The sequence below is a fragment of the Nipponia nippon genome, unplaced genomic scaffold (genome assembly GCF_047370975.1).
Source record: "Nipponia nippon isolate SJK-2023a ecotype South Korea unplaced genomic scaffold, ASM4737097v1 scaffold_31, whole genome shotgun sequence".
NCBI classification, from domain to species: Eukaryota; Metazoa; Chordata; class Aves; order Pelecaniformes; family Threskiornithidae; genus Nipponia; species Nipponia nippon.
Genome location: NW_028262349.1, coordinates 5,607,750 through 5,629,100, shown reverse-complemented (window position 1 = coordinate 5,629,100; position 21,351 = coordinate 5,607,750). Strand labels below are relative to the sequence as shown.

Sequence of the window (21,351 nt, the reverse complement as noted above, 5' to 3'; positions counted from 1 at the left end):
TGGAAGTGAGTCCCCCCTGGGAACACTGGAAGCAGACACCAGCCCTTGAATCTGCCTGGGCTTCTCTGTGCTGTGTCGGCAGCAGAAGCTGTTGTGTCACACCGATGCACAGTGCTGTGATAACCGGCTCCCTTGACGCGCGTCCCCTTCCCCCTCGTTCTTTCCAAGATCCAGTTGTGTGTTGCCTCCTTTTGTTGTACTTGTTCCCATCACCCCACTGTCTCCAAGACTCTCAGCGATAACTGTTTCCCTTTCTGTGGCCACCATCCACCATTGTCTAACCCAGCCATCTGCTGCCTTGCTTGGCCTGCAGGGAAGGGGGAAGGCACAGCAAACCAGGTCAGGTTTCACTGTAAAAGCCCTCCTGGCCACCAGAGATGCCAGCCTGTAGCATGCAGAGGGCTCAGGAAACGGGGGTTGAGAGCTGGGAGTGCGTAGCAGGAACCGAGAGCTCCATCACTGCCCTTAGGTAAGTCACTCCCCATGACTCTCGGTTTCTCTGGAGCCAGGGTGATGCTATGGCAGGGAGCTGAGGTTTCCCTGGCATCTCAGAAGCTCTCAAAATCTGTCCTTGCAAGAGGAGAGGTTGTGCCGTTCCCACTGCAGCTGGAGCAGGGTCCAGTGGCAGCCGCTGGCGGGCTGTCCCGTGTCCCAGCTGGTAGGGAGCAGGTATGTACTGAGGATGAGGAAGGCTCCCCTGCGGAGAGCTGGCACTGAGCTCAGTTCTCTCCCTCCAGGTGGACAGCTGTTCTTACTGTATTGTTTCCTACTCTTTTTATTTTCTCCTTTTATTTTTTCCTCTTCTCTCCTTCGCTCCCCGCTCTGCTGCTGCTCTCCTTGCATTCTCCCCGCCGTCTCTGGCCACTCTGGCAGCCGACAGACGAGAGGAGTTGGGTTTACTCCCCGCTCCACTATAGCGCTCAACTCCACTCTGTCTCCGATGAGGAGAGCGATACAGTAAGTGTACGAGAAACGTGTGCCGGGTGCCCGGTGGGTTGAGGTCGGAGCTTGCGCTCCCCCCGCAAGGTCGGCTTGCAGAGGGAGCCGCTGTGGCCTCTGCACAGCATGGGGCTCTTGCATGGCTGCGGCAGAGCCCTGCTGCATCTCGGATCAGCTCTGTGGCAGCAGGCGAGATCTCCTGCGCTGGCAGAGACCCGGTCTGCTCAGCAAGGGTTGTGGCTTGTTCCGAATCGTTTGGTGCAGTGAAAGCTTTGGGGAGCTGAAGTTCTCCGGTCATGGTGTCGTTACTGGAGGACGCGTAACAAACAGCCTTCTCTCTTCACACTCGGTCTGATTCCGGGGAGTTGGCTGGGCTCAGACCGTGCTGAACGCGGCGGGGCTGCTTGGGTGTTGACTCTCTTTTCTCTGCCTCTTGCAGTAATCTCTATGCAGACACAGAAGCCCCAGAGAGCAGCGATTCCCTCTGCAGGTCGATGTGTTCCCTTTTCGTTGATGCAGCCGTTCCAGTGGGATGGGGAAGAGCTTGCTGACACCAGTATTGCTGCACTGCAGGATCCCGGGCACTGCATTTCAGAACGGAGCAAAACTATAACCGTGTATTTCTACTTATCCCAGACGTGGGCAGCAAAGAAACCACCCACTCACCCACAGCTCCCAACGGAGACATCCAGCTGGGTGTAGAGAATCCTGGGTAGTAACACAGTGTTTTCCAGACGTGCACTACCGTAGCTACCTATCCATGTGTGATACTGTGAACCTTTTTAATTTTTTAATCATGTATTTATTTCTTTTATCTTTGCACAGAGACAGCACAAATGTGCTTTTTTTAAACGTTTAGTTTACTGCACTTTTTTTTTCGTTGTTGTTGTCATATATTTGTGCATCAGAAAGGAGTGTGAGACCTCACTGGAGAATTGGTAGGAGCACGTTGCTGGGGAGGGCAGGGACCGGAGTGGCTTCATTTGAGGCAGCAGCGTGGTCTAACCAACTGATGGAGTCAGGAGGTTTAAGGCTGTCCAGACTCTGCCACGGTTTTGCCGAGTGACCTAAGGCAAGTCACTTAACCACTCTGTGCCTCGGTTTCCCCCGTGCTAATGGGTGTACAGTACCCACTTCCGTTAAAGCACTTAAACCCTGGGATGAAAGGTGCTATGTAAATGCAATGTATTAAAGGCCATTGAATAGAATTGCTCCCATGTTACAGTAGTCCAAAGTAGCCATGCCAATTTACTTGGATTCAAAAATTGCTAGTGACTTTTCTCGATCTGTAACACTGTGCGGGGGAAGCAAACGATTCCTGGCAACGGTGATGTGGTCACCTCTGCTCTCCTCCGGACGTCACGATGGGTTCTGCCTTCACCACGTGCTGCACTGCTGCGTCACCCCGTCCTTCCGTGCTTGGAGTCCACGCTTCGTCTTACCGGCTGCCGCACCGCCACCTGCTCCGGACACACAGGCACGGACAGATGAGAACTGTGCACCTCCAGGGACCAGCCGCGCTGGAGTGCGAGTTCCCCGGTCTGCCCGGCCCCAGGTGTGGCTTGTCTGGACACTGCATCCTACTGGAGCCACTTAGCACCTCGCATGCTCATGGGTGTATCCGACCGCCCAGTACTCGGGGGTCACGAACATTGGGTTCACACGTATCCTCCGTACCTCAGGGCAGTCAGGGAGGCGCGTGCACGTCCGCACACACCGGAGGCAGAAACAGAAGCCTGGCTCTGCCACCGAATCGTGCCAGGCGGTGTTGTGCTCACGGACTCTGTTGGACAAAAAGCTGGGTGACTGGGATGTTGCCTGTGGTAACATCTGCGATTGGAAATCGCTGTTTCGGATGTCTGAGTTTGCTTTTCGAGGGCTGCAGGCTTTAGGCGAGAGGGTTTGGTGTCACGGAGTAGTGTTCAGACTAGGCTCATCCATCTGTCAGCAGGACCCACACCATGGCATTGTCCTGAACCCCAGCAATCCCATCCTCATCTCCCAGAGAGAAAAAAGGAAATCCTTTAGACCAGAGGGAGCCAGGTCTTATTCATGGGCTTTATGAGCCTCGCTTGAGAAAGAGGGTTCAAATCTCTTTATTCTCATTGCAATCTTCAGACTGTCCTTGGGATTCCTTGTAGGGAAGCGGGACCCTTCTCTCAGGGCTCAGTCCCCCCCAGTCTGTCTTCACAGCAGCACTCGGGCCAGGTTAATCCAGGTCCCAGAAGGTAACTGGGCTGGTTACCTCTGCAATGTGCTGAACTTGGTGAGGATCTTCATAAATTGACATTTTCTTGCCTACAAGTACAGGACCCAGACTTCGCCTTGCCTGCAGATGCTGAAGGCTGTAAGGTGTGCTTCTCTCGAGAGCACAGGCTGGGGATCTTGCAAGCTGCTGCCATCAGATGTATCCATGTATTTACCAAAAAAATCTATCAAAAGTCTTTCAAGAAACTCTTCCCTTGTCAGCTCGTTCGCCCAGCTGGTAGCATTGCTCCATGACCGCCCCTGCAGTAGGCTGGGAAACGGCTCCTAACCCGCCCCATCTGCTTGTGCCGGTCCCGCCTGGGCTCCGCAGGGGTGCTGCGGGGGGCTCAGCGGTTTGGCGGAGGGGAGATGGGAGGAGCGCCGTCCCTACGGACTAACCTGCCTCTGGGCTGAAAGCAAGAGGCTTCAAAATGCTAAAAATTCAGCCTTCGTTTTTTTCCTCCGGAAGCGGGATGCCGTGCGTAGAGAGGCCAGAGGGAGCCAGGTCTCTTCTGCGTCTTCAGATGTTGCTCTTGGGTGCTGCGCTGGAGGAACGTAGCTCTGGGGAGGGACCCGGGGGGTCGGGCTCAGGACCACCTTGTCCGTGGGCTGGGGGGTTTAGCCTCGTCGGGACTTTCCAGCCAACTGAAATCGAGCATCTCATTTAAGATGGTTTAAGCATCATTGATGGAGACTTTATTCCTTCTCCTCCTTTTGGGGGTCTCTAAAGCTGCTTAGCCTCTGTGCAGGGAGCATCTGAGCCCCACCTTCATGGAGTATCCCAGTGAATGAACTTTGCAAGCTGGAGCTGCGCTTGGTCCCAAGAGATGGGGGGAAAACCCAGACCTTTTGCAGCATGTTCATTCCAACCATCGTCTTTCCTCGAGCAGTCGGGCTTTTTGAGACAATCCTTGTGCAGTTCTGTAGTGCTGAACCCTTTGGGGCGAGCGGGTCTGGACAGGGAGGGTTGGTCCTGCGAGAGGACGTGCAAAGGGCTTAGAGCAACTTTGTCAACATGAGGCGACAGGAGGGACCTTTCGCGAGATGCTGATCTGAAATGGAAATGGCCCCGTTCCAGGCTCTCGCACGTCCCTGCCGTGTCACCCGCTGTCCCGTTAGCTGGGTGCTGGAGAACTGCTCAGCCTCCGCTTCCCATGGGCGCTGAAAAGACCTTGGAGTTGAACGTTCGCTCTTAGCCCGCCTCTGCACTGCGCTGCAGCGCGAGAGCGTCGGGGAGCTCTGGAGCGCTTCCCAAGCGCTGTCACTGCCGCCTTTGCCGGACGTGCGGAGTCGGAGGAGGGCAGGACGAAGTCTTGCCCACAGGAAAGAGCATCAGCCCTTTTTTGGGGAAGAGAACCCGTCCTTGGTCTGAATGTCCCTCCAGCTGTCCTTCCAGCTCATCCGGGACAGGAGTTGCCTGTGTTTTCTCTGTCAGGGCTCTCTGGTGACCCAGCAGCTCGCTGGCGGGTGCTGTCCCTGCTGTAACCCCCCCTGCTCTCTCCATCGTTAAAAAGAGGCACCGTGTTTCTTCTGCTCTTCCCAGATTTGAGCAGAGCAGCCCTGCCAGACGGCCGGTTCCCGCGTAGCTCTGTTTGCCGCCGCTCTCCTTCATCCCCATCATCCCAGCTGGGACCCTCGGCTCTGCCGACATGCCCTGCGCGTTGCCTGGTGCTGAGGCCGCTGGTGAGCTTTCGGCTCGGGCTCTTGCCAAACTGCAGGTGGCTGCTGCCTGCCAGGGATGGATTTGGCGAGAGAAAACTGGCGTCTCTCTCTCTATGCCTGCCGTCAAGCTCCTGGAAAGGCTCTGCCCTTCGCAGGCAGGCGTAGGGCAGAGATGTGGGGCAAACCAAGGAGCCGGTGGAGGGAGGCTCGGCCACGTGTGCCCAAATCGCACTTTGGGAAGTTTTTTAGTGAAGCCGGAGCGCTCGAAGGTCTCGGCACAGGGCTGGCACAGGCACAGCGGCGTTTGCATGGGCTCCATCACCCCGGGTCCTCGCTGGGCTCCCGAAGCACGGCCCGGCCCGGCGTTCCCCCTCCTCTCGTTCCCAGCCATGTCCTGCTCCAGCTCTTTCTGAAAAGGAGAAGGCGAAAGCCACGGCTCAGGCGTACCGGATCATGTCTGATTTTTCTTTCTCTTGATGTCTACATTAGACCCAAGGATGTTCTATTGGATGTTCATATTCCCATTTTCCATGTCCGCTCTGTGCGTGCACCATGTAACGAATGTATGTAAGTAGGGGGGCGCGGGGGGCTGGCGGCCCAAATGTGATGCCAACCCGTGGGTGTTGTCATGTTTCTCTTCTTTTTTTTTTTTTTTTTTTTGGGGGGGGGTTATGTCATGAGCGCTTTTTTTCTTTTTCTTGGTTGTTTTGAGGGTTTTTCCCCCCTCCCTCTTCGCGGAGACCTTTTTTTCCAGAGAACTGTAAATTGATGCTATCTGTCCTCGGCTCTGTGATAAAGCATTCTGTAGTCTGTGCTGTGCTCACTCGGGACGGCTCTGCCTCCTCCATCCTGCGCTCGCGGCCGGGCCTCGCCTCCTTTTTGGGGATAAAAAGGAAGAAAAAAGGGGGGAAAGAAACCCAAGGGCCGGGAGGAGGGGGCGGGCGCGGGGCGGCCGAGCTCCGCCTCCGCCGGGGCCTCGCCGCGGAGCTGCCCCGCCGCCGCCGGGCTGGGGCTCGGGGAAGGGGAAGGCGGGCGGCCCTGCGCTGCCGGAGGCCCCCGGGGCGGAGCCGCAGCCGCAGCCGCAGCCGGAGCCCATGGGCTCGGGGTCGCGCAGCCCGGCCCGGCGGCGGCGGTCGCGCTCGCCGCGGCGGGAGCGGGGCCGGGAGCGCTCCGGCAGCCGGGAGAAGCGGCGGCGGCGCAGCCGGAGCCGGAGCGGGGGACGCCGCCGGGAGCCGAGCTCGGGGTGAGCGGGGGCCGGGCCCGCCGCGGCTGGGCCTCGCCTGAGGGAGGACCGGGCCCGGTGGAGCGGGGAGCCGGGCCTCGGGGTGCCGGCGGCCGGGGGGAGGCCGGCCCCGGTGAGGCCGCGGGCTCGGGCGGGCCAGACCAGGCCCCGGTGCCCGGCTGGGGCGAAGGCGCCGGGAAGAGGCCGCGGCGGGGCCGGGCCGGGAGCCTTCCCGGGGCCGTGCGAGGGCCGCTGCGGTGCCGGGGCCCGCCGCGTCCCCTCGGCCGGGGGCGGGAGGCCCTGCCGGGCCCGGGCTCTGCCGCGGGGCGGCCGCAGGCGCCGGGGGAGGCGCGGGTGGGCCCGGGCTGAGGGGCGGTTTGAAAAGCGCGGGCCGTGAGGCAGACCCGGCCCGTCCGGGGCTTTGCTGGGGGCACGGGGGAGCAGGCACCGCCATGGAAGCGCGTCTGGGCCTTCCCGGCCCCGCTGGTAGCTCTGGCTGCGGCTTGGGTCCGTCCTCGCTCCGCTGGGGCGCCCGCTGTCCGACACGGAGCCAGCGACCATCTCCTAGCTGAAACACGGCTTTCCCCCTACCCCAGCTCCGACTCTGGCGATGAGAGACAGAAATGGAAGAAGAAGAAAAGCAAAAGCAGGGACCAGCACCGTAAAAGCCAGAAGAAACACCGCTCGCGGTCCCGGGGTCGCTCCTCGAGCTCAGAGCGTGAGCGAGACAAGAGGAGAGCCCGGAGCAGAGAGCGGCGGAGCAAGAGAGATGGCTCCAAGTCTTCTGTGTCCTCCGTCAGCTCTCCCTCCCCACCGCGTTCCCGGGGTAGGGAGGAGACGGGGCAGCAGCTGAGCCTCCAGGAGCGCTTGAGGCTGAAGGAGGAGAAGAAAAAGCAGGCTGCGCTCATGAAAGCCTTGGAGACGCCCGAGGAGAAACGGGCTCGCCGGCTGGCCAAGAAGGAGGCCAAGGAGAGGAAGAAGCGGGAGAAGATGGGGTGGGGAGAGGAGTACATGGGTTACACCAACACCGACAATCCCTTTGGGGACAACAACCTGCTGGGCACCTTCATCTGGAGCAAGGTGAGCTCTCCTCCGCGCCCGCGGGTTGTAGGAGGCTGCTCGAAGGAGATCGTGCCTCTGCGGCCACCGCGGGATGGGACAGAGGAGCAGCGGGGCGTCAGGGGGGATCTTTGCTTGAGGTGGGAACCTCTGTAACAGTAAAAGCAGCCGCACAAGAGCAAAGCGCTGGGTGTTTCTGACGAGCTCAGTGGGGTTTTATCCCCTTTCTCCTGAAGACCAAGGTCTGTGGCCAGAGGTGTGGGACGAGGAGGTGGATCAGGGTGCAGGAGAGGGACCCGGACCTGCTGGGAGCTGCACGCTGAGCGCTGGGCGGTGTTTACCAGTGTGTTAGTGGTTGCCAGGTCGGGTGGCCTCCCTGGGCTGAGGCTGGGTTTTGCTGAGGGGCTTCAGGAGTAGGGTTTGAGGGATTTGGGGACCTTCAAGAGGATCAGAGCTCACTGGAGCGGTGGAAGCGGGTGGATGTGGTGGCGTTTGCTGGCCGGTGAGGGGCTGTAGAGGTCGCTGAGTTTCAGGGCTTCCCTTGGCCGCTCTGTTTCAGGCGCTGGAAAAGAAAGGGATCAGCCACCTGGATGAGAAGGACCTGAAGGAGAGGAACAAGCGAATCCAGGAGGACAATCGCCTGGAGCTGCAGAAGGTGGGATCAGATGTTCCCTCCCTCCCACCGTGTGACAGAGAACCCTGTGGAGAGCCCAGTTCTCCCAGTCGCTCAGCTGGAAGTTCCCTTGTTCTTCTCGCTGGGGGTGTCCGTGGGGGGCACAGTATACTGATTCTGCTGTTCTGGGGGGAGAAGATTCTTGGGGTTGCGTCCAGCTCAGGGAGAGCTGAGGAGGACAAGTGCCAGGTGACGGCACTGAGGCACTCGCTTGTGCCTGTGTCCCCTGTCCTCCAAAGGGCTGGCAGTGAGCAGCAAGCATCCCGGCCCCGCTGGCTCATGCTGGCTTTTCTTCCGTATGGCTCCTGGCTCCCCGGGGAGCCTCAGGCCGATCGCAGGAGCCACGGCAGCTCAGTGAGCAGGATTACGGCTGCATCCTCGAACGGGTGTCCTGCATGGGTGCCCCATCCGCAGCAGCCTCACGTCTCCCTCTGCCCCGAGCAGGTGAAGCAGCTGCGCCTGGAGCGGGAGCGGGAGAAGGCGATGCGTGAGCAGGAGCTGGAGATGCTGCAGCGGGAGAAAGAAGCAGAGCACTTCAAAACCTGGGAGGAGCAGGAAGACAACTTCCACCTGCAGCAGGCCAAGCTGCGGTAGGTGTGCGGCTTTGTGGGGATGGGCCCACCAGGGAGCAGAGGACGGCAGGCATCGCTCGCTGTCCCTCTCTTCTCACCCAGGTCTAAGATCCGGATTCGGGATGGGAGGGCGAAACCCATTGACCTTCTAGCCAAGTACATCAGCGCGGAGGATGACGACCTGGCCGTGGAGATGCACGAGCCCTACACCTTCCTGAATGGCCTGACCGTCTCCGACATGGAGGATCTGGTGGAGGACATCCAGGTGCCAGCTCTGCCGCCCCCGTGCCAGGGCTGGCTGAGGGGCAGCAGCTCAGGGCTTCCCCCCCTCAGCTCTGCTTCCCTGCCCATGGTGCAGAGCAGGTGCCTGATGTCCTGCTTGTCTCCTGCCTGCAGGTTTACATGGAGCTGGAGCAAGGGAAGAACGTGGACTTCTGGAGAGACATGACCATCATCACGGAGGATGAGATAGCCAAGCTCCGAAAACTGGAGGCATCTGGGAAAGGAGGACCGGGTAAGCGGGAGGGCAGAGCCTGGCGTGGCTGTCGAGGGGAGCATGGGTGGTGGGTAAAACAGGGCGTAGGGTCTGCCGCGTGCGCTCAGGCTCAGAGGGGTTCTCTGGGATCTGCTGGATGGAGGCTGTAGATCTGGCAGCCATCCCCTGCTGGGGTCCAGCCCCCCGCTGTCGGGTGCAGCCCAAGAGGGCCTGGGTGAAGGCAGGCCGAGTGTTCGGAGACTGACTGACTGCCCTTGTCTGTCTGTCCAGGGGAACGTCGGGATGGCGTCAACGCTTCCGTCAGCTCGGACGTGCAGTCCGTGTTCAAGGGCAAGACGTACAACCAGCTGCAAGTGCTCTACCAGGGCATCGAGAGCAAGATCCGGGCAGGAGGACCCAACCTTGACATTGGGTACTGGGAGAGCCTGCTGCAGCAGCTGAAGGCTTACATGGCTCGGGCCAGGTGAGAGCAGGGACTGTCCCCTGGGCAGGGCTGCGGAAAGGGGCAGCGCAGACTGTGCCGCGAGCAGAGTTGGGGAGGCACAAACCCAAAGTCGTTGGCGGAGGGATTTTATCCCTTTTCCGAGACGGTTGGTTCTCCCAAGAAGGGAGAAGGGCTGGACACTCACTCCTTTCTCCAGCAGCAATGTTTACGAGAGGGAACCAAACTGGAATGTTATTCAGCCCAAAACTGTACAAAACCCAGCAGATTTCTACCCGATGTGGTGGGTGTCACAGCTCTGGGCAGTGTGGGCATGAGGTGGTCCCGCTGGGTGGGACCCGACAGCTCATCTCCTCTTCACAGGCTGCGAGAGCGGCACCAGGACGTGCTGCGCCAGAAGCTGTACAAGTTGAAGCAGGAGCAGGGTGTGGAGAGCGAACCGCTCTTCCCCATCATCAAGCGGGAGCCGGCCTCCCCCAGCGACAGGTACGCAGCCTTTTCCTTGGGGAGCACAGCCATCCCAGCCTCTCCCATGGGGCACCTGGGACAGAAAACACATCTTCGTGCTCCCGTCCTTCCGTAGACAGACCTCAGGTGAGCAGAGAGCAAGGGTACCATCCCCGTCCCAGTTCTCTCTTCTCCCTCCCTTGCAGGCTGGATCCAGAGGAGAGCATTGTGGTACAGCCAGGGCCGTCCTCGGAGCCGGAGGCCGAGCAGGACGCAGAGACCAAAGGAGAGACAGAGGGGGAAGCCGTGCTGATGGAGGAGGACCTGATCCAGCAGAGCCTGGACGACTACGACGCAGGGAAGTACAGCCCCCGGCTGCTGGGCACCAACGAGCTGCCCTTTGACGCCCACGTGCTGGAGGCCGAGGAGGATACGCATCGGCTGCTGCTTCTGCGTCAGCAGCTCCAGGTCACAGGTAGGAGCCCCGCGGGCCGGCCCTGCGCCCGCCGGCCTCGCAGCCTGCCTGGCACGGAGGGCGTGCGTGTGCTTCGGGGTGCAGGGCTGGAGGGGGACACTGCCCTCGGAAAAGGGGTGAGTAAGAGCTGGATCTGGAGCACGGATCCAGAGCTGGCCTGGCTGAGGGATGCCCCCGGCAGCCAAGCGCACTGCGGCCCGGACAAGAGCAGGGAGGTGGAGCTCAGACCGCTGGCGTTCCCTGCAAGTACCGGCATCGGGTCCTTCCCGTCTCCCAGCCACACCGCCAAGCTGTTTGGGCTGTGGACAAGTGGGAAGGGTGTTTCGGATGAGTTTCCCAGCGCAGCTCAGCCTGGTGCCCACCTGCCCAGCGTGCACATCTCTGCATCCAGCTCTGCATCCCCCGCCCAGCATCTGCTGCTCCTTCCCTCTGCGCGCCCGGGAGCAGTGTCCCCACAGCCCCGGCCTGGCTGCCACTGATGTCCCCTCTCCTCCCTACAGGTGATGCCACCGAGAGCGCCGATGACATCTTCTTCCGTAAGGCCAAGGAGGGCATGGGCGCGGACGAGGCGCAGTTCAGCGTGGAAATGCCCCTCACGGGCAAGGCTTATCTCTGGGCTGACAAGTACCGGCCCCGCAAGCCCCGCTTCTTCAACCGGGTGCACACGGGCTTTGAGTGGAACAAGTACAACCAGACCCACTACGACTTCGACAACCCCCCGCCCAAGATCGTGCAGGGCTACAAGTTCAACATCTTCTACCCCGACCTCATCGACAAGCGCTCGACGCCCGAGTACTTCCTGGAGGCCTGCCAGGACAACAAGGACTTTGCCATCCTGCGCTTCCATGCCGGGCCGCCCTACGAGGACATCGCCTTCAAGATTGTCAACCGGGAATGGGAGTATTCCCACCGCCACGGCTTCCGCTGCCAGTTTGCCAACGGGATCTTCCAGCTCTGGTTCCACTTCAAACGTTATCGTTACCGCAGATGAGGGGCTGCTCGGCTCCCCTCCGGACCCCTGGCGCGGGGGGGGGGGGGGCAGGGGGGTTTTGTCCCCTGTCACAGGCACTGTCCCATGGATGTCCCCGAGGCCTGGCCCAGCACGGGGCCTGTTCCTGAGGGTTTTCCCTGTCCTTGCTTTTATCCTGAGGGACCTGAGACTTTGGTACAAATAAATAGGGGTTGTTTAAGCCGTGGCATCCTGTGCGTCGGCACCCTGCTCCTGCACGGCATCACCAGCCAGTACCGCACTGGGCCAGCACTGGGAGCTCCCCTCCTCCTCTGGGGGCTGGGTGGTGGGGGGGTGTCCTCAGCCCCACGCCTCGGGGGTCTGTCACCACATCCCCACCTGCCCTCAGCCCCGTGTGCTCCCATTGCCCGCTCCAACCCCACGCCCTCCCCTTGCCTGCGCCGGCTGCCTGCAGCACGCTCCCAGCACTGGTGCCAGACCCGTCCAGCCCAGAGGCTCCCCAGCTGGAGCTGCGGTGCCCTTTGCTCCGCCTGCCTCAGTGGTCCTGCTGCCGCCGACCTCCCCGGGCCCATCGCCCTCCCGGCCGGCCCCATTTCTGGCACGTTCCCCCTGGGATCCAGCTTCCCCAGCCTGGGAGCGCCACCACCTCCCTCGACCCTGGCTGTAGGATGAAAGGGTTCAATGGCTGCCAGGCGTCTGCTTCTGGCAGGGAGGAGGAGAGGGGTGTTAGATGAGATATCTCCTTACAGGGAAAAATCCCATTTCCATGGCCTGCAATCCCTCCCACCACGTGCCTGAGCGGCTCTCACTGCCCTGGGCCAGTGCCTGCTGCGCTCCCCAGACCCCCATCGCTGAGGTGGGGGTCCCCAAGGGCCCTGAGCAACGCTTAGCGGGCATCGGGCACGGTGGGGAGCGCTTCAGGGCTGAGCTGGGTCTTACTGGTGTCGGTCCCCCCGCCCCACATGGCCCCATCCCTTCCAGCACCCGCACCCTCGGGCTGTCCCCGCTCTGTGCTGGAGCAGGCAGGAGGGGAGGCCGGTGCGTGCGTAACGCCTGGTAGCGCAGCCTCCAGGAAACCTCTGTCCTGGCCGTGAGCTATTGCAGCACGGTTGTTTCCTCCCCGCGGGCCTCGCTGCATCCTGCTGCCCCGGTCCAGCCCCATGGCGGAGGGGCTCAGGGGCTGCCCAGGTCCCCCAGCACCGGGGCAGAGCCGGCCCTGCTGTGTGGGGGCTCCCTGGCCTCGGGGGCTGCCCCACGGCTGTCGTTTTCCCCCATAGCTCAGGAGGGTTGCCCTGTCCTGCGGCTCAGCACCGCCGGCAGGATCCGGCCCTGCAAGCACCGTGGGAGCTCAGGCTCAGGAGGCTCCCACGCCTGCCGCAGCCACCCACGCGTGCCGCGGCGCAGCCTGCCTGGGAATGGGGCTGGGGGAGACCCCAACCGCCTCTGCTCCGCAGGTGGGTGCCCCCTCCCCGTCCTGCCGGACGTCCCCGGGCTGGCGGCTGTGCTGGGACGCGTCCTCCGGCCTCTCCTTCCTGTGCGTTATTTAAAGCTGCGAGCGGCTGCTTGGCGCAGGGGGGTTTTGGGGCCGGAGCTCAGCGCAGGAAGCGTGTGCAGGCCCGGCCAGGGACGGCTTTGGAGGAAATAGGAAAAAAAAAACCCAAACCCCAAAGTCAGTGGTTGGGTGCCCTCCCAGCTTAACTGCCGGGCAGAGCCCCCTGCCCACAGCCCCTCTCCCTCCTGGGTGCACAGGGAGGGGGGGACTCCCCCCAAAACCTCCCACTGTCCCCAGCCTGGGCAGGGTCTGTGTCCTTTCCCAGGTGCTGCCTTTTCCCCGCACCCTCGACTTCGGTCCCTGGATGGAGCCACCGACCAGGCACAAGAGCCCGAACCCCGGGAGCTGCTGCAGCTGGGCACCCGCCGTGGCCGGTTCAGGGGCTGGATCCAGCTGACGCCCAGGATGGGTTTTTCCAGCCCCGGCTGCTCTCAGTGCCCTGCTCCCCATCTCCCCCAATTTCAGGGGGAGCCGGTTACGTTCCTCTGCCTCGTGATTTGCCATGGTGCAGCCCTGGCCTGGCTTTGGGAGGCACAGCTCTCCTGCTCCCAGAGCCAGCGGCAGCGGCTCGGCTGGGTTCATGCCGGGGCGGTGGCAGGTCAGGGCGAAGCCACCTTCGGCACCCCTGCGCCCACATCCTCTGCGAGCGCGGCTGCGCCCCGGGCCGGGACGGCAGGAGGGTGGGCACACCCGAGCGGCGTCCAGGCACGGTAGCCGGCTGCTGAGCTGGGTTCTGCTCGCAGCGGGGCCACTCCTGCTCCCAGCACGCTCCCCCCACCAGGGCCAGCTGCGTTCCAGCTCCCCAGGCTGTCCCTCCGGCTCCAACCGTCACCCTCCTCCTGGGCGTTTGCTCTGACAGTCTTTGCTCCACACCAAGGGATCAAGGGACAGGGTCTGCAGCCCGGCAGCACCAAGGCGGTGGCAGGCAAACCTCCCGCTCAGACCTGTGAGCATCGCCCGGCCGCCTGCGCACCCTGGCCTCGATGGGATGCTGGTGCACGCCCCTGCGTCACCCATGGGCTCGGACACTCCCAGCGCTTCGGAGCTGGATGGAGACACCGGCGCCAGGGACGGGCTCTGCCCTTCCCGGCAGAGCATGAAGAGCAGCAGCGGAGGCCGTCGCGTCCCCTCCTGCAGCTCCCATGCTTCAGCAGGACAGTGCCTGGGGACGTGCCACCCCCGCGAGCCTGGCTGGCCATGGCTTTGGGCAGCGCAGCAGCACACCAAGCTGAGCCGTCGGGCTGGGAAAACCCCTGGTGTGTGAAAACACCCGGGCTGCGTCCGGCCGAGTCCTCTGGGGTAGGGACAGCCAGGGCTGGGGGGGGGCACCCAGGGACGCTGCCGGGGGGCACCCGCTCACGTCTGCGTGGCACCGCCGCCTCCCCATTCCCGGGTCTCGGGGCGTGCTGTGGGGGACAGCGGGAACGTCCCGCTCCCGGGCTGGAGGACGAGGTCTCGCTGTGGTGCCAGCCCGCCCGAGCTGTGTCCATGCGGGTCCGTCTGGGACTGACCCCCCCCCCTCCAGACGCAGGAATCCGGTCCGGGTAAACAAATGAGTAACCCGGATAAGAGCTCGGCCCCGCTAAATATAGCCGGGCCGGCGCAGGGTCGGGGTGTCTCAGCGCCAGCCCGTTCTCACGGCCGAGCGGGGACAGGTGAGGCCGGGGGACGCGGCCCCTCGTCCCACCCGTGGCCGCTGCCACCTTCGAGGCCGCCCCGGGCTCTGGGTGCCGGCCCGGGGGGCTCCGCGCCGGGGGGCGCTGCCGGGGCTGGGGGGGGGCGATGGGGGCCGGGGGCGTCGGGGCGCCCACGAGCGGGGCCCGATCCGGACCCTGCCCCGAGGGGCGCGGGGCGGGGCCGGGAGGGTGCTGAGAGCCCGGCCCTTCCCCCGCGCCCTCCCGCGGGGCCGGGCTTTGCTGAGCCGAGCCGAGCTGAGCTGAGCTGAGCCGATCTGAGCTGAGCCGATCTGAGCTGAGCTGAGATGGGCTGAGCTGTGCTGAGCCGAGCCGAGCTGAGCCGGGCCGGGCTGAGCTGAGCCGAGCGGAACTGGGCTGAGCCGAGCCGGGCTGAGCTGAGCCGAGCTGAGCCGAGCCGAGCTGAACCGAGCCGGGCTGAGCCGAGCCGAGCCGAGCGGAGCCGGGCCGGGCTCAGCCGCTCCGGGCGGGGTCCCGCCGGCAGCGAGGTAGGGCCCGGGTCGGGGGGGGCGGGAGGGGCCGGGGCGGGGGTCGGGGCCGGAGGGGCTGAGAAGGACAAAGAGCCCAGGAAGCTGGGAATGGACGGACGGAGGGGGATGGACGGACAGACCACAGCGCTGGGGTGGACGGACAGAGAGACTGGGATGGACGGCTGGGGCGGACAGACAGACCGCAGGGCTTGGAGGGCCGGCGGGGCGACAGGGGCTGGCTCAGCCGCCCGGGTGGCACACAAACCCGGGGGGGGGGCGTTTGGGGGGGGGGGAGCGGTGACCCCACGGGGGGGGGGGGACACACGGGGACGCAGTGCCCCCGCCCCCCCCGGCTGGCTGTCCCCCGGGCTGGGTGGCCGGGGCGGGCAGGTCCCGGGCTCCCCCGGCACCGGGATTTGCTTTCGGGGCTTCCCCCGCCGGGACGGGTCCTGCCCGCGCCGCCCCCGCCGCCGGAGCTCGCCGCCGGCTCCAGGCGCTGCTGGGAAGGGCCGGGAAAGGACCGGGAAAGGGCCGGGAAAGGGCCGGGAACGGGGCTATTTCGGGCGGCCCCGCGGCAGCTCCGAAGCCCCCCCGGAGCCGCGGTTCCGTGGCCGGGGTGCGGGGGTCCCCGGCTGCCGGCCCCCCCCGGCTCCCGCACCCCGGGGCGCTGCCCCCGCCTGCCCTGCGCCGGGGGCCCGGGGACAGACTGGGACGAGATGGGGCAGGGCCTGTGCTCACCGGCCCCCGGGGGCAGCGGGTTGGGGACCTCCGCCATGGGCCGCAGCAGGGACAGGCGAGGGCAGCCCCCGCGCCTGGCAGGGGCCACCCTGCTGGTCTGTCGCCGCTTCCCAGGAATGTCCTCTGTCCTGGGTGCCCCAGGGATTTCCCTGCCCCAGGCCAGGCCGGCTCCCCCGGCAGCGGGTCCCCTTGATGGTTGTGGGTCCAGGGAGGGACGCTGGGGCCCTGCCAGGTCCCCGGCCCCATGACGTGGCCATTGCCGTTCCCGTCCCAGCTGATGGCCTTGAGCCGATCTGCTGCCCAGAGAGCCCGGGCCTGCGGGGGGCTGGCGGTGGGACCACGGCCATCCCTGGCAGCGACGGCTGTGCCCGACGGTGTCCCGTGGGCCCACCTGCACGAGGGACAGCAGGCTGGAGAGGCAGAAGGGCCTGAGGGCCTTCCAGGACAAGGTGGGACAGGGCTGTCCCTGGAGAGGTCCAGCAAGCGAAGAGGAGGGCCTGGCCACACGAAGGACAAATGCAAATGCCCGGCAGCATCTTCTGCACAGCCGCCCTGCAGCCGAGCACCACGTCCCGGGTGGCAGAGCCCAGGCCACGGGGGCACGGGGGGGTGTAGGGGACGTCACTGCTGCCCGGTTTGGGGTCCCTTTGCAGGCGTGTGGAGCCCCACTGCCCAGCAAAGCTCCCTTCCCAGCCCTGGCCTGATCCTGCCAGCCGGCGCCCAGCCCAGCCCGAGGAAGCCTGGGGAAGCCACGGGCTGCGGCGAGAGCTGCGCTGATAAGGAGCAGCCTCCCGCGTTCCCCATTAGCCTCTCGCCTTTCCCTCGCTGACCTCGGATGGGAGCAGGGCAGGAAGCAGTGCCCGGCGGAGGCAGGGCAGCCTGCGGTGCAGCTGCAGCGTAACGCCGACCCATGGGCTCACATGGCGCCAAGAACCCCATTAGCGCCCGCACTGGCCCCCGCAGCTGCTGCCAGCGCCTCTCAGCCTCCAGCAGCCCATTTCAGAGACAGCTCCTCTCCGCTGGGATTTTACCCCAGCACCCTTTGCCTTTACTCACAGCCAAACCCTCGCTCCCGCGGGATCTCCCTGGGAAAGGGTTTTGCTGGATCCAGTAACCCAAAACTAAGCACATGGGGATCTCAGGGACTGGCACCGGGCTTAGGGTCTCTCCTCTGCAGGACCTGCCATCCCCACGTGCATCCTCCTGCGGCAGCCGCCTGCGATGGGGGGAGACGGCGAGTGAGGAGCCCCCGGCCTGCACATGAGCCCCTTCCCGTAAGTCCCTCTGGTTTGCTCTGGTGCGCGCGGGTTTCGGCTCGTTCCCAGCCGTGCTGGCACTAAACGTCCCCTCTTTAATATTTGATTCCCTCTAAGTGCTGTGCGGTCCCAGGCTGGCCGGCGCAGGGCGGCACCCGGCTGCTCAGTCCCCGAGCCTGCCCCGGCATCGCATCTGGTCCTGGGGCAGAGCCCCCGGTGTCCCCAGCTCTGCCGGCAGCGAGTGGCGGGTGAGGGTCTGGGTCGTGGCTTCGCCGGGGCAGGAGGGGAGAGGAGGACGGGGAGGGGACGTGAGTGACGGTGGGGTTTGGGGTGTGCAGGGCCGAGCTGCCGGGGCTGGCGCATCCTTGCCCAGCCATGGTGCCACCGTGGGGAGATCTCCCCTCTGGACACTGTGGGGAGAGGGGTCGGATCGTGCCGCAGCGAGCCGGTCGGCAGCCAAGAGCTTCCCATGGCCATGAGTCCCTGGGCGATGGGGGCAGCGGGGCGGCATCGCCCCACGGCTCCTGATCCCCAGCCATGCCGGAGGGAGCGCCCCAGGGTGGGGGACACACATGCTTGAGGGCAGCACCCCGAGAGCGTGGGCAGGCATGTGGCAAGGGACAGCCCAGCAGGACCTCCGAGCCACGCCACCCACGTGGCATCACCGTTGGGCAGGGGAGGACTTTGCCACCTCTCAGAGAGGGGAATCGCAGGGGACACGGGAAGGGCTGGGGAAAGGCTGGTGGTTCCTCGGGGACTCGGAACCATCACACCAAGGCCTGACCGCGTGCCTCAAGAAGACCGTCACCTTTGGGGCCGCCGCTGCCATCCCTCGGGACTGGAGAAAACAAACAGCAGCAAGTTTTCATTGTTGTCTCATGGAAAAAGCCAGGGCCGTCCTTGCACTGCAGCAGTGAATCACCGCCACGCTCTGCCAGCCGCCTGCGCCGGGACGCGGCTGGGGACATGCCCCCGTTGCCACCCCCAGCCCCTTCCCTGCTCCCCGGCGGCCGCGGGGCTGACGGTGCAGCCGGCGACAGGGGCGAGGGCAGGGGTGCTGCTGTGCCGGATGGGTGCCGGCACGCTCAGCCCTGCAGCCCGCCTGGATGTGGCCCCAGAGGAGGATGTTGCAATGCCTGGCCCCATCCCAGCCCTGGGACAGGCTGTGGGATCGGCGCGTGCCTCGGGTGTGCGCGGCGGCTCCCAGCCCTGCCACCGCCCTTGCGCCGGGGGCCGCAGAGGGGGCGGTGAATGAGGGGTGCCAGGCTGTGGGACGCGGCGCAGGACTCGCCCGGGTCGTGGGGACGCAGAGCGGGGTCGGATGAGTGAGCAGCCGCTGGGTTTGGCGCCGATCGGGATTGGCTTGAGGTTTGACTTGGGGACGGGGATGGAGGGCAGGTGGTGGTGCCACCCTGCACGAGGGGGAGGCAGGGGTGCCGGGACCCCCACGGCCGGCGGGCACTGCAGCGGGGTCTTTGCAGAGGCGGCGGATCAGGCTACAGCTGGGCATCCCACGGGGGCCACCGGGCTGGGGACGGTGTCAGCCAGTGGTGTGGGGACAGGGCAGACGGGGTGGCAAGGACACCCACAGCCTGGAGAAATGGGTCCTGGGAGGAGAGGAGGAGTCTGGTCCCCATGGGGTCTGGTCCCTGGGGTGCCTGGTCCCCACTGTCGCCATGCCTCTGCCCCATCCCACATCACCCCATTTGCAGCCTGGACTAATTAGCGATGGAGGCAGCAGCCCTGGGGCTTCCCAGATGCTTCCCGGCCCCGGCTCACCGCCCAGCAAGCCAGCGTGACATCAACCGGGCTGCCCACGACCGCAGCCGTCCTCGTGCACCCTGCCATAGCCACCAGGCCAATGTCCCAGTGACAAACCCTCGATTCCAGCTGCGGTGGGGCCGGAGAGGGGGGAGAACGGGGCTGTCACACGTGCAAGCCAGCTGCGTGTCCCACGGCTGTGGGCTGGCCGTGGTGCCGGTGCCGGGGGGTGCAGCACATGGCTCCAAGCAGGGACGTCCCATCCTGTGCCTCAGTTTCCCCACCGCACTGCGGGAACAGGGCCTCTCCCCATTTAGCCAGGGGTGCAGAGGGGAAGGCGCAGGGGTGGGGGGAGGGAGTCAGGATCAGGCCCCCAGTGCAGCCGCCCTGTGCCTGCACGCCCCAGCCTTCAGAGCGGGTCCCCCCCGCCACGGCGGAGGGTGGATGTCCCTGGGGGTGTCTGGCCATGTCCCCCCCCGGGGCAGGAGGGAGCCGGTGCCATCAGAGCTGAGCTGCCAGCGCCGCGCTTCTCCCAACACCCACCCGCCGGATTACAGCCTCATGGCAGCAGCCCATGTGGCTCGCGGCTGGGGATGGTTAATCCCGGCCAGCTGCAGGCTGGGGCCCTCTACACCCGCTGCCGCGGCTGCACCAAGAGCGCTGCCAGCCCGGCGCATGCTGTGGTCCTGGTGTGGTGTCCCCTGTCCCCCTCCGCAGCCCGTGGGATGCCCCACGTTTGCAGGCTCACAGTGGGTGATGGGTGGGCTTGGCCGTGGGGGACCCATCCTAAACCCCGCTCCTTGTCCCTGCAGGGCAAGGCGGGATCGGTGCCAGCACCGGTGGGGGCACACGCCATGGAGCTGAGCCACGAGGCCGCCTGAAGCTGCCGGCAGGAGCGGGATGGGGTGGGGGGATATGGAGCCCCAAAATGGCAGCGCGGCCGGCCGGTCGGACACGTGCTTCGGGGCGTTCAATGCCAGTGACGGCCATGGCCAGGCACAGAACAGCATCACCTCGCCCTGGTTCTCCACCGCCTTCGGCCTCATCGGCCTCTGCTCCAACCTCTTCGCCCTCTGCGTCCTGCTCAGCTCCTCCCGCAAGCTGTCCAGCCGGGCCCGCTCCTCCTTCCTCGTCTTCCTCTGCGGGCTGGTAGTCACGGACTTCATGGGGCTGCTGGTGACGGCCTCGGTCATCATCCCCTATCACTTCATCAAGTTCGCCTGGGCCGAGGTGGACTCCAGCTGCCACCTCTGCAACTTCCTTGGCTTCTCCATGGTCTTTTTCGGGCAGTGTCCGCTGCTGCTGGGGGCCACCATGGCTGGCGAGAGGTTCTTCGGCATCAACCGCCCCTTCTCCCGCTCCACCAGCATCTCCAAGCGCCGCGCCTGGTCCATTGTGGGGCTGGTGTGGGGCTTTGCCTGCCTGCTGGGGCTGCTGCCGGTGCTGGGGCTGGGGCGGTACACGCTGCAGTACCCCGGCTCCTGGTGCTTCCTCACCCTCCTGCCCGACACTGGCAATGTCGTCTTCTGCCTGCTCTTCGCCCTGCTGGGCATCTTCTCCGTGCTGCTCTCCTTCGTCTTCAACACAGTCAGCGTTGTGACGCTCTGCCGTGTCTACCACGACCGGGAGTCGGTGCAGCGGCGCCGGGACAGCGAGGTGGAGATGATGGTGCAGCTCGTGGGCATCATGATCATTGCCACCATCTGCTGGATGCCCCTGCTGGTGAGGACCTGGGTCCTGGTGTTCCCCCACTGCCATGTCACTCCTGGGTCTTGGTGTCCCCCCATGCTCCTGGTGAGGTCCCAGGTCTCAGTGTGTTCCCCCCTCCACATCCCTCCTGGTGAGGCCCGGGGTCTCGGTGTCCCCCCCACCACCACTCTGCACCCTGGGTTGGCACCGGGGTGATGGGCTCTGGGGCTCAGCACCGCTTGCAGGCAGAGCGGGTGCTCCCCGATAGTGGGTGCTCCCCGATAGCGGGTGCCCCAAACCAGCCCGGGACCCCTCTCCAGCAGCCCGGGGCAGCTCATGGCCTCTGCGTGAACCCCCTGCCGCTGACGCCGTGCCCCCTTCCCCCGTCACAGATCTTCATCGTCCAGACCGTCCTGCAGCAGCTGCCAGCCAGCGGCCAGATCCAGATGCTGCCCACGAACACGCAGAAGATGCTGCTCATCTACATCCGCATGGTCACCTGGAACCAGATCCTGGACCCCTGGGTCTACATCCTCTTCCGACGGGCCGTGCTGCAGCGCATCTACCCCAGCCTGCGCCCCCGGCCCTCCATCGTCTCCCTCTACCCCGTCCTCAACCCCTCCCTGCGCCGCAAGCTCACCGCCGACTCCGTTCTGCAGTAGCGGTCCCCAGGGACAGGTACCGGGGGCGGGGGCAAGGCATCTCCCCATCCCACCCCCCAGGGTAATTAATTGTCCCCGTCACCCACATCCATGGGCTCTCCCCGTCCCTCCGAGCCCGGTACCAGAGGAAGACGGGGCAGGGGCCATGGGGCTGCTCCCCCCCGCCCGTCCCCATCTGTGATCCCCCCCAATAAAACACAGCTTGCACAGCTCTCCGTGCCTGCTGGGGGTGAGCGCCTGGGAGGACCCCAGCCCCATTGCCGCCCGGAGCAACAGCCCTTCTCCTCCAGTCTCTGCTTTAATCAGCCGCGGCCGCTTCCCGTCA

At 64.8% G+C, this 21,351-nt stretch overlaps 3 protein-coding genes across 8 annotated transcripts in view; all 3 read left to right on the top strand.

Annotated features, from left to right (window-relative positions):
• The window catches only part of PIP5K1C (phosphatidylinositol-4-phosphate 5-kinase type 1 gamma), a 46,687-nt gene extending 44,896 nt beyond the window's left edge, over nucleotides 1–1,791 (top strand). For 2 of the 4 annotated variants that reach the window (XR_015707324.1, XM_087769411.1), the window contains one exon: nucleotides 1,379–1,791. Coding sequence is in view for 2 of the 4 variants with exons in the window: in XM_087769411.1 (XP_087625537.1) it covers nucleotides 1,379–1,381 (3 nt within the window). In the remaining 2 variants the exon portion in view is untranslated. Of the gene's footprint in view, nucleotides 1–873; nucleotides 958–1,378 lie in introns of those variants that run through there. The other 2 variants (XM_087769413.1, XR_015707326.1) reach the window with 2 other exon arrangements.
• A 4,030-nt stretch (nucleotides 1,792–5,821) lies between these two features.
• On the top strand, nucleotides 5,822–11,424 carry CACTIN (cactin, spliceosome C complex subunit). Of its 2 annotated transcripts, none has more exons than XM_087769409.1 (10): nucleotides 5,822–6,091; nucleotides 6,667–7,150; nucleotides 7,689–7,784; nucleotides 8,247–8,392; nucleotides 8,477–8,639; nucleotides 8,771–8,888; nucleotides 9,141–9,333; nucleotides 9,676–9,798; nucleotides 9,966–10,234; nucleotides 10,735–11,424. In XM_087769409.1, exons 1-10 carry the CDS (start codon nucleotides 5,943–5,945, stop codon nucleotides 11,223–11,225), a joined length of 2,232 nt encoding a protein of 743 aa, XP_087625535.1. In that variant the 5' UTR covers nucleotides 5,822–5,942; the 3' UTR covers nucleotides 11,226–11,424. The 2 variants fall into 2 exon arrangements, with proteins under 2 accessions (XP_087625535.1, XP_087625534.1); XM_087769408.1 differs by having other exon boundaries at nucleotides 9,942–10,234.
• Nucleotides 11,425–14,338: 2,914 nt separating this feature from the next.
• On the top strand, nucleotides 14,339–21,238 carry TBXA2R (thromboxane A2 receptor). Of its 2 annotated transcripts, none has more exons than XM_087769221.1 (4): nucleotides 14,339–14,411; nucleotides 16,836–16,932; nucleotides 19,488–20,397; nucleotides 20,757–21,238. In XM_087769221.1, the coding sequence occupies exons 3-4, from the start codon at nucleotides 19,576–19,578 to the stop codon at nucleotides 21,024–21,026; spliced, it is 1,092 nt and encodes a 363-aa protein (XP_087625347.1). In that variant the 5' UTR covers nucleotides 14,339–14,411; nucleotides 16,836–16,932; nucleotides 19,488–19,575; the 3' UTR covers nucleotides 21,027–21,238. The 2 variants fall into 2 exon arrangements, with proteins under 2 accessions (XP_087625347.1, XP_087625346.1); XM_087769220.1 differs by lacking the exon at nucleotides 14,339–14,411 and adding an exon at nucleotides 14,673–14,938.
• The last annotated feature ends 113 nt before the right edge of the window (nucleotides 21,239–21,351 follow it).

Excerpts from the sequence above, each read along its gene's own strand:
- CACTIN (XM_087769408.1), top strand. The coding sequence starts at position 5,943 with ATGGGCTCGGGGTCGCGCAGCCCGGCCCGGCGGCGGCGGTCGCGCTCG. Across the intron at positions 7,785-8,246 it reads ATCGCCTGGAGCTGCAGAAG|GTGAAGCAGCTGCGCCTGGA; the intron begins GTGGGATCAGAT and ends TGCCCCGAGCAG. Across the intron at positions 10,235-10,734 it reads TCAGCAGCTCCAGGTCACAG|GTGATGCCACCGAGAGCGCC; the intron begins GTAGGAGCCCCG and ends TCCTCCCTACAG.
- TBXA2R (XM_087769221.1), top strand. The coding sequence starts at position 19,576 with ATGGGGTGGGGGGATATGGAGCCCCAAAATGGCAGCGCGGCCGGCCGG. Across the intron at positions 20,398-20,756 it reads TCTGCTGGATGCCCCTGCTG|ATCTTCATCGTCCAGACCGT; the intron begins GTGAGGACCTGG and ends CCCCCGTCACAG.